We start from the raw sequence: 15,076 nt of genomic DNA, 5'->3' as shown, positions 1-15,076 counted from the left end.
ACCCCTTCTCTCTCTGCCACCCACCTCTTCCCCGCCCCCATCCCTTTTCAGGGACCCATCTCACAGGACTCTCATGATGCAGGAGGCTCTACGTCTTCTCAACATTGGGGCAGTAGAGAGAGTGCCAGAACAATTTCACAACAGAGGGTTTTACTCAGAGCTGGCCCAAGGGTACAGGCCAACCGGGCTACTGCCCGGGGCGCCCCATTGTAGGCGGCACCGCGAGGGGCTGCCAGATCGGGCAGGGCGGCACTGCGCATGCTCCAAGTGCCTGGGGCAGCGCCACGAATGCGCTGGGCACCCGGGGCAGGGTCATGCATGCTCCGCACACCTGGGGTGGGGTTGTGCATGCGCTGGGGGCAGGGAATGCCGCACGCCCGGGGACGGAGGTACGCATGCGTCGCACTCCCAGTGGCAGCGCCGCGCTCCCGGGGCACATGAATGGCTTGGGCCGGCCCTGGTTTTACTCCCGCTATTTCCTCACCGAGAAGAAATCAGGAGAATGGAGACCCATTCTGGATCTCTGATGCCTCAATTGGTGTCTCATAAAACACAGATTCAAGATGGTGACGCTAGCTTCTATTATCCCAGCCCTGAATGTGGGAGATTGGTTTACGTCCCTAGATTTACAATACGCGTATTTTCACGTCCTAATACACGCTGCACACAGATGTTTGCTCAGGTTTGCCATAGACAAGTATAATTTTCAATACAAAGTCCTCCCGTTTGGCCTTTTATCCGCCCCCAGAGTTTTCTCCAGAGCTCTGTCAGTAGTTTCAGCCTATTTCCATCGCCAAGGCATCATGATATTTCCTTATCTGGACGATTGTCTAATCAAAGCACCTATATACCAATAGGCACTACAAGTCACTCACATTACAAAAGACTTATTTGCAGCTCTAGGCCTCATAATCAACATTCAGAAATCCTCGCTCATCCCGCAAATGTCCCTCATGTTCATTGGGACACGGTTGGACACTACAACAGCCAGGGCTTATCTTCCCATGGCCAGATTCAACAAGATACAGGATCTCATCCACACCATCTCTATCAGCCCAACAGTCATCATACTTACCTGTTTATGGCTCATGGGGCATATGTCAGCAACCACCTATGTGGTACAGCATGCGAGGCTTCATCTCAGATGCCTGCAGTACTGGATAGCTTCAATCTATCACTCTGGCAACCAAGATGTCCACAGACTAGTCACGGTGCCTGCTATGGTGAGATACTCCCTGAAATGGTGGATGTCCAACACCAACATGCTTACAGGTCTCCCCTTCCATCATCTGCAACCGGACATCCAAATTACTACAGATGCATCTTTAATGGGATGGGGAGCACACTGCACAGGCAAACATGTACAAGGCCAATGGACCGTGGCAGAAGCACTCCAGCATATCAACCTGCTAGAGCCAAGGGCAGTATTCAATGCCTGCAAAGCATTCTTGCCCAAGATTCGAGGTCATACAGTCCAGGTTCTTACTGACAATGCCACCATAGTATATTATATCAATTGCCAAGGCGGAGCCAGATTGAAGCCCCTTTGTGCAGAAGCTATGCAGTTTTGGAACTGGTGCTTTCGCCATGGAGTCAGCATCACTGGAACGTACTTACCGGGCAAAGACAACACTATTGCCGACATCTCAGCAGACAATTTTTCCCCAACATGAGTGGGAACTCAATCGACACGTAGCACACTTTCTGTTCCGCCGGGGGGTCATCCCCACATAGACTTATTCACTACACACATTAATACGAAATGCCCGAAGTACTGCTCCAGAGCAGGACTCGGACCGAACTCCCTGGGGGACACTTTCCTACTGGATTGGGGCTGATACCTACTCTACACTTTTCCCCCAATTCCGCTTCTTCCAAGAGTATTGGAGAAAATAGTCACGAACGGGGCCACGGTCATACTCATAGCTCCGTACTGGCCTGGACAAACATGGCTTCTGCTTCTACTAAATGTCCCTACGACCACCATATTGCTTACCGGAGAGACCAGACCTCCTGACACAATGTGGGCAAACCATAATACATCCACAAATCAACCTGATTACATCTCACAATTGGCTCCTAGCTGGTTCTACCAGACGGAGATCATCTGCTCTCAAGACGTAAAGCATGTCTTAATGCACAGTAGGTGCAACTCCACGTGAAAAACTTACCTTTATAAGTGGTGGCAATTCCATTCTTGGTGCAATGACAATAGCTTTGATGTTACGACAGTTCCTGTCCATCGTATTTTGGACTATGTGTTGCACCTCCAATGCTCCGGTCTGGCTATACCATCCATAAGAGTCCACCTCTCGGTGATCTCCGCCTTCAGGCAACCGATAGAAGGATACTCAGTATTTGCTCACCCCATGACCAAAAGATTTTTAAAAGGACTCACCAAGTCCTCCAGCGAAAGTCCTCTGGGACTTACAATTAGTCTTGGACAGTCTCACATATCCACCATTTGAGCCAATAGCGACCTGTAACTTCATACTTATCATGAAAGTCGTCTTCCTTCTAGCCATCACCTCAGAGTGAAGGATGGGCGAACTCGTCGCTCTCTTGGCTGACCCGCCTTACACTCTGTTTATTAATCAAGGAGTGATGCTATGACCACACCCTAATTTCCTACTGAAAGTGAACTCAGAATTTCATATCAATGAACTGATAATACTTCCTACCTTTTATCCCAAACCACATGCCTCACCTCATGAAGCTCGACTACATACGTTAGATGTTCAGAGAGCCCTGGCCTTTTACCTAGAGAGAACACAACCCTTCTGACAATCACAACGCCTTTTACTATGCACGGACGAGCGATCCAAAGGCCGTCCTTTATCCTCGCAGAGTATTTCCAAATTAATTGTGAAATGCATTGTGCACTGTTATTTGATACACCATAAGCCAGTACCTACCTTGATACATGCACATTCCACCAGAGTGACAGCTGCAACCACAGCCTTCCTCCAAGGTGCTTCACTACAAGATATTCAAAGAGCGCTGACTTGGTCTTCGGACATGACATTTGCAAAACATTATGCAGTTGACGCCATTGTTCGGGACTCAGCGCTAGCATCGGCAGTGCTCTCCACAGTGCAGAGGTCCTGACTCCGTTCCCTCCTCCGTAGGCTGGACGATGGCTCGGTACTAACCTACAGTGGAGCACCCCCCGGGGCACTACCCAAAGAAGAAGAGGAAGTTACTCACCTTGTGCAGTAACAACAGTTCTTCGAGGTGTGTGTCCCCATGGGTGCTCCACAACCCACCCTCCTCCTCGCTTCGGAGTCTTCTCTTATGTTTTTCAGAGTGACCCGAGGAACTGGCGGGAGCCGGACCATGCGCAGCCTTAGAAATGGCGCGAAAGGCACGTGCTGCCACTGCGCATGCATGGTCCGGCTAAACCACGGCTGATGAATCTCCGAACTGCGGCACCAGGACGAGCCTAACACCTACGGTGGAGCACCGACGGGGACACACACCTTGAAGAACCGTCGTTTCTGCCCAAGGTGAGTAACTTCCTCTTATGATTTTTTATGGGACATTACCCCCAAATCTTTTAGGGCATAAACCAAATGCTAACTGATTGCTGACATCAATATTTGATTGTCAGCTTTCAGATTCCTTGCATCATCCTTTCAGTTACCTGAAATCTGTCCATGGCTAGACACAGGATACTGGATTAGATATGTCACTGCCTGACCTGAGATGGCATTTTCTGTTTCTTTCTTGTAATCTACAGCAGATATTGACATTTAAGGAAACTTTTAATGTTTTATCATCTATGTTAAAATGCACTTGTGATCTTGGGAAAGTCCTTTCTGTAATTTCCCTTCTTAAGTTCACTCAGTTGTAAAATATGAGTGTGTGTGTGTTCTGAGTCATCATCTAGTACAGAAGGAATAAAACCTGGAAGTATACTACAGTTTTGGCGAATTGTAAAGTTATTTGCTCAAAATGCAGTTAGTTCTCATGGGTCAGAGAACATTTTTTAGAAGACATACATGATTGCTGTTTTGCTAATGCTACTTTTGCATGCAATTTTATGATGGATTTTTGCATATTTACTCTGTTATCTTGTAGTGATTATGGATGTAAAGTTTAAATACAAAGTTGGCAAATTGAAACATATTCATTTTTTTTAGAAAAGCTAACTGGTAAAGAGGCACACTGGGCTTGATAGAGATTTCTATACCGAGGGGAGGCAGGATCTATTAAAGGGGATTCTCTATAATCCAGTAAAAAGGAAAAGATAGAAGTTGATAAAATACATATAGGAACTGAAGAAAAACATTAAAGTGAATAAAGAATCCCATTTAGTTACATCATATGAAGGCCATTGATCAAAAAGTGACCCATTTTATAAATGCTTGTTTACAAATGCTACAAATACTAAGAATGCTGAACATGAATGCCTGGTATTAAATGAGGAAATTGATAAAATAGGCATCACAGAAGCTTGGTGGAATGATGACAATCATTGGGGTACCAAATGTATAGAAATGACAAAGTAGATTGTGCTCATGGGGGGTCGCATTATATGTGAAAGAAAACAGAGTCAAATATAATAACAGTCTTGAAAGAATTGAACTGTACCATAGAATCTCTATGGATAAATTTCAATGCTTGACTAATAAAAAGTATAGCAGTATAAATAGATTACCAACCACCTGACCAGGATGGTGATTGTGAAATTGTGGGGGAGACTGAAGTAGGAATGTTAGATAGCGATTAATGGAATAGTTGTGTAACCACATAATATATTATGACTATTCGATAGTCCCTAGGGGTTGGGCAAGCAGCCAGTGTGCTTCTGGCCCCACTCCCGGGGAGTCCCTTCCCACCTTGCACTGCTGCCTTTAATACAGCTGATATGTGCAGGGAGCTGGCTTCCCATGTGTACTGGCTCCTGCCTTCCCTTCCCATCCTCCATGCTGCTGCCTCTCTATCAGAGGCAACAGCACTGGGGAGGGGAGGCAGCTCTGCTGCTTCGGTGCTGGTGGGGCGCCAGCTTAAAAAACGGCTTCCTATGCTACCAGCTCCTGCTCCCCCCTTGCTACCTCTGATACTGAGGCAGCAGGGGGAGGGGTGTGTAGTGGTTAAGATTAATTAATAAACCTAGGTTTATCAGTTAATCGTGTACTCGACTACATATTGGCATTCCTAGATTGGAGAGACGCTACAATTAGAAAACTCAATAATAATGTATTTCAGCTATCCCCATATTGTCATGTTCCTTCAAAACAGGATTCAGAGATAAAGTTTCTAGCCACTATTCATTAATTGCTTCTTGGAGTACCTAACCCTGGAACCCTCGAGGAGAAGCAGTGCTTTATTTAATCTTAAGTGGAACAGAGGATCTGGTCCAAGAGGTGAATGTAGCTGAACTGCTTCATAATAATTAACATAATATAATAAATTTAACATTCTTGTTGGGAGGAAAATTCCAGAGACGCCCACTAGAGTAGCATTTAATTTCAGAAAGGGGAATTGCAGAAAAAATTAGAAAGGTCATTAAATGGACACTGAAAGGAATAGTCACAAGAATGAAAAGCCTGCAAGCTTTGTGGAAACTTTTAAAAAAACACTGTTTTAGAGATTCAAATTAAATCTGTACCCTAAATTAAAAAATGTAGAGGACAAAAAAGGAAAGATCATCCTAGCTAACAGAATCAAGACAAGCTGTTGCAGTCTTCATTGTAGAGTATTTGAGGGATATTTCCACACCTGAGTCATTCTTTTTAGGTGAATAATCTGAGGAACCGTCCCAGTTTGAGGTGTCAGTAGAGGAGGTTTAGGAACAAATTGATAAATTGAATAAGTCATCAGGAACAGGTGGCAGTCACAAAAGAGTTCTTGAAGGAACTCAAATATGAAATTACAGAACTATTGACTATGGATCAGATGACTGGAGGATAGTTAATGTGGTGCCATTAAAAATGAAAGGCTCCAGATGTTATCCCAGCAGTTATAGGCTGGTCAGCCTAACTTCAGCATTAGGCAAAGTGGTTGAAATGAGGGATGTAAAATCAAACACCAGAAGATTGATCTCCAGCATGGTAAGTGAAGATGTCGCCTAAGCCTTTAACTGCCAAAATGCTGGTACTAAACGACAGGGAATGGATCACTTGGTAATTTCCCTGTTCTGTTCATTCCCTTTGAAGCATCTGACCTTGACCACTGTTGTAAGACCGGATACTAGTGTAGATGGACTATTAGTCTTATGTAATTTTGCTGGTTTTATGTTTATTCCAAATTACAGCATTTTAAAATTGCTGAATAACCTCAGGTTTGCTCCTAGCCAAAGGGCTTCACAGCTATCCTGCCTCTTCCCCAAGAGTACTGCCCCTGGCTGCTCCCTCTCCTTCCCTGACCTTGAATGCTGCAAATGAGCTATTTGCAGTGCTCTGGAAGCTCTGAGAGGGCAGGGAAGGAGTTATTGAGAGCACAGCCCCTGGCTTTTCCCCCGAGTACTCTAGTCTGGGAGTACCCACTGCGATGCCAGACCGCAGATGTTGTCAGACAAGGGAAGTCTGGATTATAGAAGTCCAACCTGTATTTTTGTCATGTACATCAAATTGAAGATGTTTAAAATTGCTTTATTCTTTAATCCCCTGCAATCAAATTAAAGAATTCAAACCTCCAGAGAGGATGAAAGGGAGGCCTTTAGCTGGTAAAGCATAAACCAAAATAAATATTTATAATCACGATTCTTTGAGCAAGCACAAAAATTATATTTGAACCATATATTTTGAATCTTCTGTGTTGTTTGTGGATAGTCGTTTTAACTCATAAAAATATTTCCTTCATTATTACCTCAAGCAGTGAAATGAAAGTAGAGTGAGCATTTCAGCAGGTTATTTGATTTCTGACCACAGAGCCTTGGCAACATAAAGCAGCAAAGCTGCGTAGCCAGGCGTATTTGCCAGGGATTTGCCTTTTAGGGTTTACAGACTCTGTAGGCACTTTGAGTTATGAATAAGAGGGCAGCCTTGGAGAGTACAGGATATCTGTAGTACTATAGAAGTCTGGTCAAGTGAAATTAAGAATTAAGCTTTCTGAGTTTTGGTATCTATTGGTGACACATAGTCATGTGGTAACATATTTGAAAATTCCAAAGCACCCTCATGTCTGGTGAACATTAAGAATGCAGTTTTGCAATGGTGTTCATAGACCATATAGAATGCACTGTTCTTCTTTCTCCTGTGCCATATGACATGTTACCAGTCACATTTTGAAAGGGGAAAAAAGGTATCTTTGTCCTTGAGTAAGGTTATCCTGCTTTTCTTTCCCTGTTGGTGATCTTCATAAATGTTCTGCCCAAGCCCCTTGCAAGAGGACTGAGTGAAAATGTTGTGTCTTTCCCCTCCTCCCACCCTATATATAGTGTGTGGTTTCTTTTGCTATTGCCTTTTCCATGCTACTGAAGATTCACTGTTCCGTGGTTTGCCGATAACTCTGTCCCTTATCATTTATCTGTTTTGACTCTGTATATCATGTCAGGATCTTGTCTGTATTAAACTTTGGGAGCTATGTGAATAATGTTAATGTGGTCAAAATTGGTTCTCAAAATGTATACAATATCTTTAAGTCAGTATGTGTATTTTGCCAAATAAAATATCCTTGTTGCTGGTTTGACGAATAAGAAAAAACAAACAAACAAAAAAGGAATGACAATTTTAAAAGTCCAACAAAACATCAGTGGAAATAACCTATATAATGCAATAGACATTTTTGTATTTAAGACATTAGGATGGGTATCAAGTTGATTTGTTAACTGAGACCTTTTGAAATCATTCCTAATTAGTATCTATATTTTATATACTTTTCCTCCCCTCTTTCGCAGCTTGGCTCCTGTATTTGCTCTGTTTGTACCATTTTTTTGCTCCATTCCAAGGATGCAAGTGACACAAATATTAGGCCAATTTCCCATCACAAACAAGACATTGGTCTACATATTGGGTCTACAGGTACAGTATGTGTTTACTTATTCACCTTTCATTAAATTAGCAGTGTAGCAGTTTATAATTTTGTATGCCTTTCAGCTAATTTTGTAATTTTTCCACTAATACATTTTACCTTAGACCAGTGGTTCTCAAACTTTTTGGCCCACAGCCCACCTCTCTCAGTGTAGACTTTTCCGTGGACCACCAGCCAACCACCCATGATGACAAAATTTGATGCAGGAGGAGTGGAGTTGCAGGGTCTGGCCAGGAGGCATGGTGCAGGAGCAGGCTACGGGCAGTCTGTGGGGGAGTTGATTGTAGAAGTGGGCTGGAGATGGAGGGGCTGGATGGGAGAATCGCCCCTCTGCCCCAGCAAGAAGCCAGCACTGGTGCTCCAATTTCATAAGAACATAAGAATGGCCATACTGGGTCAGACCAAAGGTCCATCCAGCCCAGTATCCTGTCTGCTGACAGTGGCCAATGCTAGGTGCCCCAGCGGGAGTGAACCGAACAGATAATGATCAACTGATGGCTCTCCTGCCATCCATCTCCACCCTCTGACAAACAAAGGCTAGAGACCCATTCCTTACCCATCCTGGCAAATAGCCATTAATGAACTTAACCTCCATGAATTTATCTAATTCTCTTTTAAACCCTGTTATAGTCCTAGTCTTCACAACCTCCTCAGGCAATGAGTTCCACAGGTTGACTGTGCACCATGTGAAGAAAAACTTCCTTTTATTTGTTTTAAACCTGCTGCTCATTAATTTCATTTGGTGACCCCTAGTTCTTATATTATGGGAACAAGTAAATAACATTTCCTTATTCACTTCCTCCACACCACTCATGATTTTATATACCTCTATCATATCCCCCCTTAGTCTCCTCTTTTCCAAGCTGAAAAGTCCTAGTCTCTTTAATCTCTCTTTATATAGCAGCCCTTCCAAACCCCTAATCATTTTTGTTACCCTTTTCTGAACATTTTCCAATGCCAATATATCTTTTTTAAGGTGAGGCGACCACATCTATACACAGTTTTCAAGATGGGGGCATACCATGATTTTATATAGAGGCAATGAGATGTTCTCTATCCTATTCTCTATCCCTTTTTTAATGACTCCTAACATCCTCTTTGCTTTTTTGATTGCTGCTGCACACTGCATGGATGTCTTCAGAGAACTATCCATGATGACTCCAAAATCTCTTTCCTGTTTAGTTGTAGCTAAATTAGCCCCCATCATATTGTATGTGTAGTTGGGGTTATTTTTTCCAATGTGCATTATTTTACATTTATCAACATTAATTTTCATTTGCCATATTGTGGTAGGGAAGGGGGAGTGTGGAGCTGGAGTGCCAGCATGGGCTCTTTGCTGCAGGTGGGAGCAAGCCTTAAGCCCATGGCCATCTGCAAGATTGTGGTGGGATCATTAGTGATCTGTGGACCACACTTTGAGAACCATTGCCTTAGACCCAGATTTTAAATGTATTTAAGTGGTGATATGCTTAGCATTGCATAGCCTAGTTGATTTAGGATCTTAAATCTCATTTTAAAAGGGATTTAGGCTCTTATCTTTTATCTCCTATTTTGATTAATCTTTTTTATTTTAACAAAAATACTGGTAGAAAAAGTCCATTAATATCACATCAATATAGTAGTTTAGCTAACTTCCTTGTTTCCCGTCATGTGAATCAGGAAAAAAATGTATTTAACCTTAATAACTTCGCAACCAGATTCTGTCAGTGTTCAATGACAGCAAGGATCTTGTTAATTATAAGATTTTGATATGTATATTGTATTTTCATGCACAGTATTACCATCTGGCATATAAAATTGGTAATTTGTCAATAAGAATTAGACATGAAATTCATGTGGATCATAAAATTAAAAGAATAATGAGAAAAATTAACGAGAAAATATTAGTTATGGTTAAAAAATTAAGGGGGTGATTTATATAACTTGCACATTTATAAATAAGCTATGCCTATCTATAACATTCGTAAAGATGCAAAAATATTTCAAACTACCGATGGAAAGTACCAGTAAATATATAAAAACATTAAGTGTGTTTTGGGATGAGTAGGCCAGTTTCAGAATACTGACTCATAGCCACTTCTCCAACAACCCTTCCTCCTTTCTTTATGTCCCTGAGCATTTGGAGGGAGTTTAGTTTTTTTGTATTCTACTCAAGCTCCCTTGGTCCCTCTGAAACCTTATCTATTTCTCCCTCTTGTCTGCATCAAAACTATATGAAAAGGGCATCTCCTCATTGGGTCTTTTCCCACCTGGCTTTTCCTGTCCTTCCTTAATTTCTTAACAAATAGAGCTCTGATATTGCCAGTCACTCTGACTCCACTCAGACTTTCTCTCTTGCATTCACTGCTGCTATTAACACACGAAGAGTGAGGAGCAATCATTTGCCCTTTCCTCACTTCTGAATTATGATCTCAAGTCACTCTTTCTGCAGACCTGGGGAAGATGAACTCATTGGGTACGTCTAGACTACAGGCTTTTGTCGACAGAAGTTTTGTCGACAGATACTGTTGACAAAGCTTCTGTCAACAAAGAGCGTCTAGACTACATTCAGTTCTGTCGACAAAGCAAGCTGCTTTGTCGACAAAACTCTGTAGTCTAGACACAACCCTAGATGCAATAACACCTTCTGTCGACAGAACTCTGTCGACAAAAGACGTTATGCCTCATAAAATGAGGTTTACCAGCGTTGACAAAACTGCTGAGTTCTGTCGATGTTATGTCGATAGAACTCAGCAGTAGTGTAGACGCAGGTATAGTTTTGTCGACAAAAGTCCACTTTTGTCGACAAAACCCTGTAGTCTAGACACACCCATTCTGTCTACATCTTACGGAACAACCTCCATAACCAATTTCAGTCTGATTTTCAGTTCTTTCCTTGTACTGAGGCTGACCTCAGTAAAAGGTGATTAAATGCCTATGGCTTAATTCAAATAACGGATCCCTTCTCTTGACCTGTGCCTCTTATGGACTTAAACCTAATTCTATGGCTTCATATCAACACACTTCCCACAAGGATGGAGTAATTTCATTTCTTTAAAGTATGTTGCACTTAATAATGTTACATGACAATAAAATGCATATCATTGCTGGAAAAGAGAAGCTGTTGGATCCCGCCTGCCTTTTCCATCTCTTAGATCCAGAGTGTGCCGCTACTATTATGGAACTACATTTGCACAACAATGGATAAGGCTAGCTGTTTACTTTGAGGTGATAGACAGAAATCCTACGTAATGCTAGGGGTTAGTAAAACTGAAAACAACATATTTGTGTAAATACTAATACCCATATTACAATCATTACTCTTGTATCTTCTAGCTCATAACCTCGGATTCCTACATTTGGATTGTAGCTGTAAGTGGACTGGTAAGTGTTACTATTTCAAAAAACTGTGTATGATGTTTTAAAGCACTTTGATAAATTTATGTTCCAACATGTTGACACTCTAAAAATAACCTTATCATCTATTGTAAAGTGGTGTTAATTTTTCAAAAATTTGTACTAAACCTGTTTGTGGAAATCATCCAGTTTCTTAGGAACAGCTAATTATGAACAATATTGGAAATTAAAATTCTAGTCTTAAATTCAGAAGTCCTAGGACACTGGCTGGACTAGTACTAAAGACAGACAACAGAAGTGTCTTCCTTTATAAAGAGTAATGAGATTTATCCTAATCATGTCAGTTATATGATCAAGAACACATATTCCTGTACATCCAGAAATATAATGTATGCCATCATGTGCCAACAGTGTCCTTCTGCTATGTATATTGGACAGACTTCTCAGACACTTGCCAAAGAATTAATGGCCACAAATCGGACATCTTCACAAGGAAAAAACAGTTGCTTTTCATTTCTACCTACCTGGACGTAGTCTTATTGACCTTACTACATGCATCTTACTTCAAAGAGACTTTAACACCAGATTACAAAGGGAAACTTCAGAACTTTTTTTCATGCTTAAATTTGACACTTTACGAATGGGCCTTAACAAAGATGCTAATTACCTTAACCATTACAAAGATAGCTTCCCCATTTATCACTCCTGATTAGCCATTCATTGACTCATAAATAGCTATTCCCTGCCTCTCTCCCTTTGTAAGTTTAATTATGTGTGCACTTTTTTCATTGTATTCCTTTGGTATATATGGTCATGCCAATTCTCTTCCAGAATATGATCTGAGGAAGTGGGTCTGGCCCACGAAAGGTCATCACCTATTAAACCATCTTGTTAGTCTTTAAAGTGCTACATAGTTTTTCCTTTTGTTTTAGCAAGATTATCTTGGGTAAATTTGCTGGTTGGCATCATTTTCTCAGGATATAATTTTAGTGGACATGTTTTGGGTTGAGGTTACCGACCCACATAGAAGTCAGTTGGAGGCCACACACAAGTAAGAAGCAAAAAACAAAAACAAAAAATCCCAAACTGTCACTGACTTACCCCTCCCACTGAGAAGCAGAAAAAAGAGAAACTCCTGTCACTCTCCAGCCCCATGTGGGGGCATTGAGGCTCAGGGTACCCCCAACGGCCAGATTAACTCTTCTGGGGGTTCCAGATTTTCTGGGGGACCACCTGGGCTCTGGGAGGGGGCCAAAAAGAGGGGCTCAGTGTGCTGGAAGGGGCTGACAGGGAGCAGGGTATGCGCTTGGGTGGCCACCCAGGAGAGATTCAGGTGCCGCCCACCTGATTAACAGAGCCCCCACAGCTGGCGGCATGTATTTCTAGTGTTGGTGCACATCCGCACAAGCCTTGATGCACATAACATTTATTCCACATATAGATGGAAAAAAGCGGAATGAACATTGGTGGCTTGCAGGGTCTGAGCAGGAGCAAAGGTGCCGGTGTGGGGTCTGGATTGGAGGTGGGGTGCAGGAGCAGGCTGAGGATGGAGGTGTGGGATCTGGGAGGGAGCCAGGGATTGAGATGCTTTCATGACGCAGCTCCTATTGGGGCACAGATTGTTCCGTGCCACCACCTCCTGCTTCTCCCTTTGGCGATGATTCCTGGCCAGTGGGAGCAACGGGGGTGGAGTCGCAAATGAATGAAGGGCCGAGTTTCCCTGGGCTGGCAGCGTGCCGAGACGCTTCTCTCCCTGTCAGGCAGAGCCCCACAGGCCAGATGCAACTCATGGCTCACCTTGATCTGGCCCACAGTACTCAGGGCTCCTCACCTCAGCCACCCTCCAGCCACATGGGGACGGGGGGGGAGGGGCGGCGTTGCGCTAAGTCTCGAAGTGCCAGTGCTGGATTGTCCTGCTGTAGGGGACAGAGCCCCAAGCCTCACAGGCCAGATCAAGGGGAGCCACAGGCTGGATCTGGCCCATGGTCCGTAGGTTCCCCATCTCTGCATTAAACACATCATGATTAATAGTCATAATACCATAGAAATGTTAATTCTAATAAAGCATTTTATATACTTTATTCAGCCAAGTATTTTATTGTTATATGTTCTTAACAAACCGCGGACTTTCATTTTAGCGTTTAGTTTTGTAGCTGTTGTACTGTGATGGCATAAATTCATGTTTTGTCACCCTGCTAGAATGTGAAAACAACCGTATGTCACTATATTGTAGCAGTAAGAAAGGTGTGAAATAATGTTCCCCATGTTTGCTCAGTGAAGTGTGAAATCTGCTCCTCTGTTATTTTTTTTAACGTTGAGACACTTTTAAATGCTGATACAGTTTGCATTACATTCAAGTTTTTTCTTAAAATATTTTTATGATCATCCTGTTCTCCCACAAGTAAGTTGCTGAGATTCTTCCTTTAACTTTGTATGCCCTCGAAATTTCATTAGGCGTATGACACAGCTGCAGATTTCTTGTGTCAAAATGCTGGCTCTGTTTATAGCTCTGTGAAAGTTGGCACCTCTCTCAAAGCAGCTAAGTATTAAACCACCTAGTTTAGAACATGAATAACACGTTCATGTTCTCATCATGAACATCTTGAGTTTTGATGTTTTGATCTATCACTCTTTGAGTTTTGATAGATCAAAAACTCTTTGAGTTTTGATCTATCACTCTTTTTTGATAGATCAGAAATTTGGCAATGACTTATACCAACTTTAAGAAGATAGGTAAGCACAGGCCTAACAGAAGAGTGAGGTATCATTTCCACAGCCCAGTAATCACATAACTATTTCCAAACCAAACCGTATTCTAAATTGTACTCTGAGCTGGTAGAATGACTGAGCAAAAACAAAATGCAGCTAGAGGCAGCAAAATCTTTTCAGTGGTTCAATATTGTTGTAAATGTAACTAAAACCAAGGTAACATAAGCAAAAAGTAATCAATCAAAGCTTCTGCATCATGGAGTTCAGCCTCACCCTGAGCAGGAGCTATGACTTCCTCCAAGCTGTTACTCTAGTATCTCTTTTTGTAGTCCTTCTTTTGTCACAAGTATTCAGGGGGAGTAAAGGGAAACTGATTTTTACGCCTTATTTATTAGATCAGGGGTCTCCAAACTACGGCCCGGGGGCCGGATGCGGCCCGCGAGGCCCTCTCATCCGGCCCGTGGAGACCTTTTTGGATTCAAAGGCAGAAGAAGTGAGATTGTTTCAAAACCCATTTGAAGCAGATGTGGCCAGTTGCCCAGATGAACTGCAGCTGGAAGTCATTGAGTTGCAAGCAAATGACCTCCTTAGGGACAAGTTCAAAATAGGACTGGTGGGTTTTTACCAGTTTTTGCCCAAGGAAGACTTTCCTAATGTCAAAACTTTTGCATCAAGGTACCTTTCAATCTTTGGAACAACATACCTGTGGGAACAAACATTTTCAAGAATGAAATACGTGAAGAACAATTTGAGAACAAACTTGTCCGATGATAATCTCAGGTCACTGTTGATGTTAGGGACAACAAATCTAAAGCCAGAAATGTCTGCTATTTTGGCATCCAGGAAACAATTTCACCATTCACACTAATACAGGTGTTCATGTGTAGTGTATGAATGTGTTATTAAATAATAACTGAATAAAATAATATTAAATAAATAATTAAAAACAACATCCATGTTTTGATTGTTTTTTATTTGGACCTCAAGTGTGTAGTCGGCCCCCGAACTGCTGTTTGATAGTTAATGCGGCCCTCGGGCTGAAAAGTTTGGAGAC

The 15,076-nt window shown here is 42.3% G+C and overlaps 1 protein-coding gene across 1 annotated transcript in view; it reads left to right on the top strand.

The window, feature by feature from the left end:
• UBAC2 (UBA domain containing 2) overlaps positions 1-15,076 on the top strand; it is a 168,017-nt gene that overhangs the window by 94,162 nt on the left and 58,779 nt on the right. Inside the window, exons 5-6 of the mRNA XM_075918761.2 lie at positions 7,844-7,967; positions 11,293-11,340. Of these exons, the coding sequence (XP_075774876.2) occupies positions 7,844-7,967; positions 11,293-11,340 (172 nt within the window). The remainder of the gene's footprint in view (positions 1-7,843; positions 7,968-11,292; positions 11,341-15,076) is intronic.

The sequence above is a fragment of the Pelodiscus sinensis genome, chromosome 1 (genome assembly GCF_052426305.1).
Source record: "Pelodiscus sinensis isolate ZL-2025 chromosome 1, ASM5242630v1, whole genome shotgun sequence".
NCBI classification, from domain to species: domain Eukaryota; kingdom Metazoa; phylum Chordata; order Testudines; family Trionychidae; genus Pelodiscus; species Pelodiscus sinensis.
This window is presented reverse-complemented; position numbering and strand designations above follow the sequence as displayed.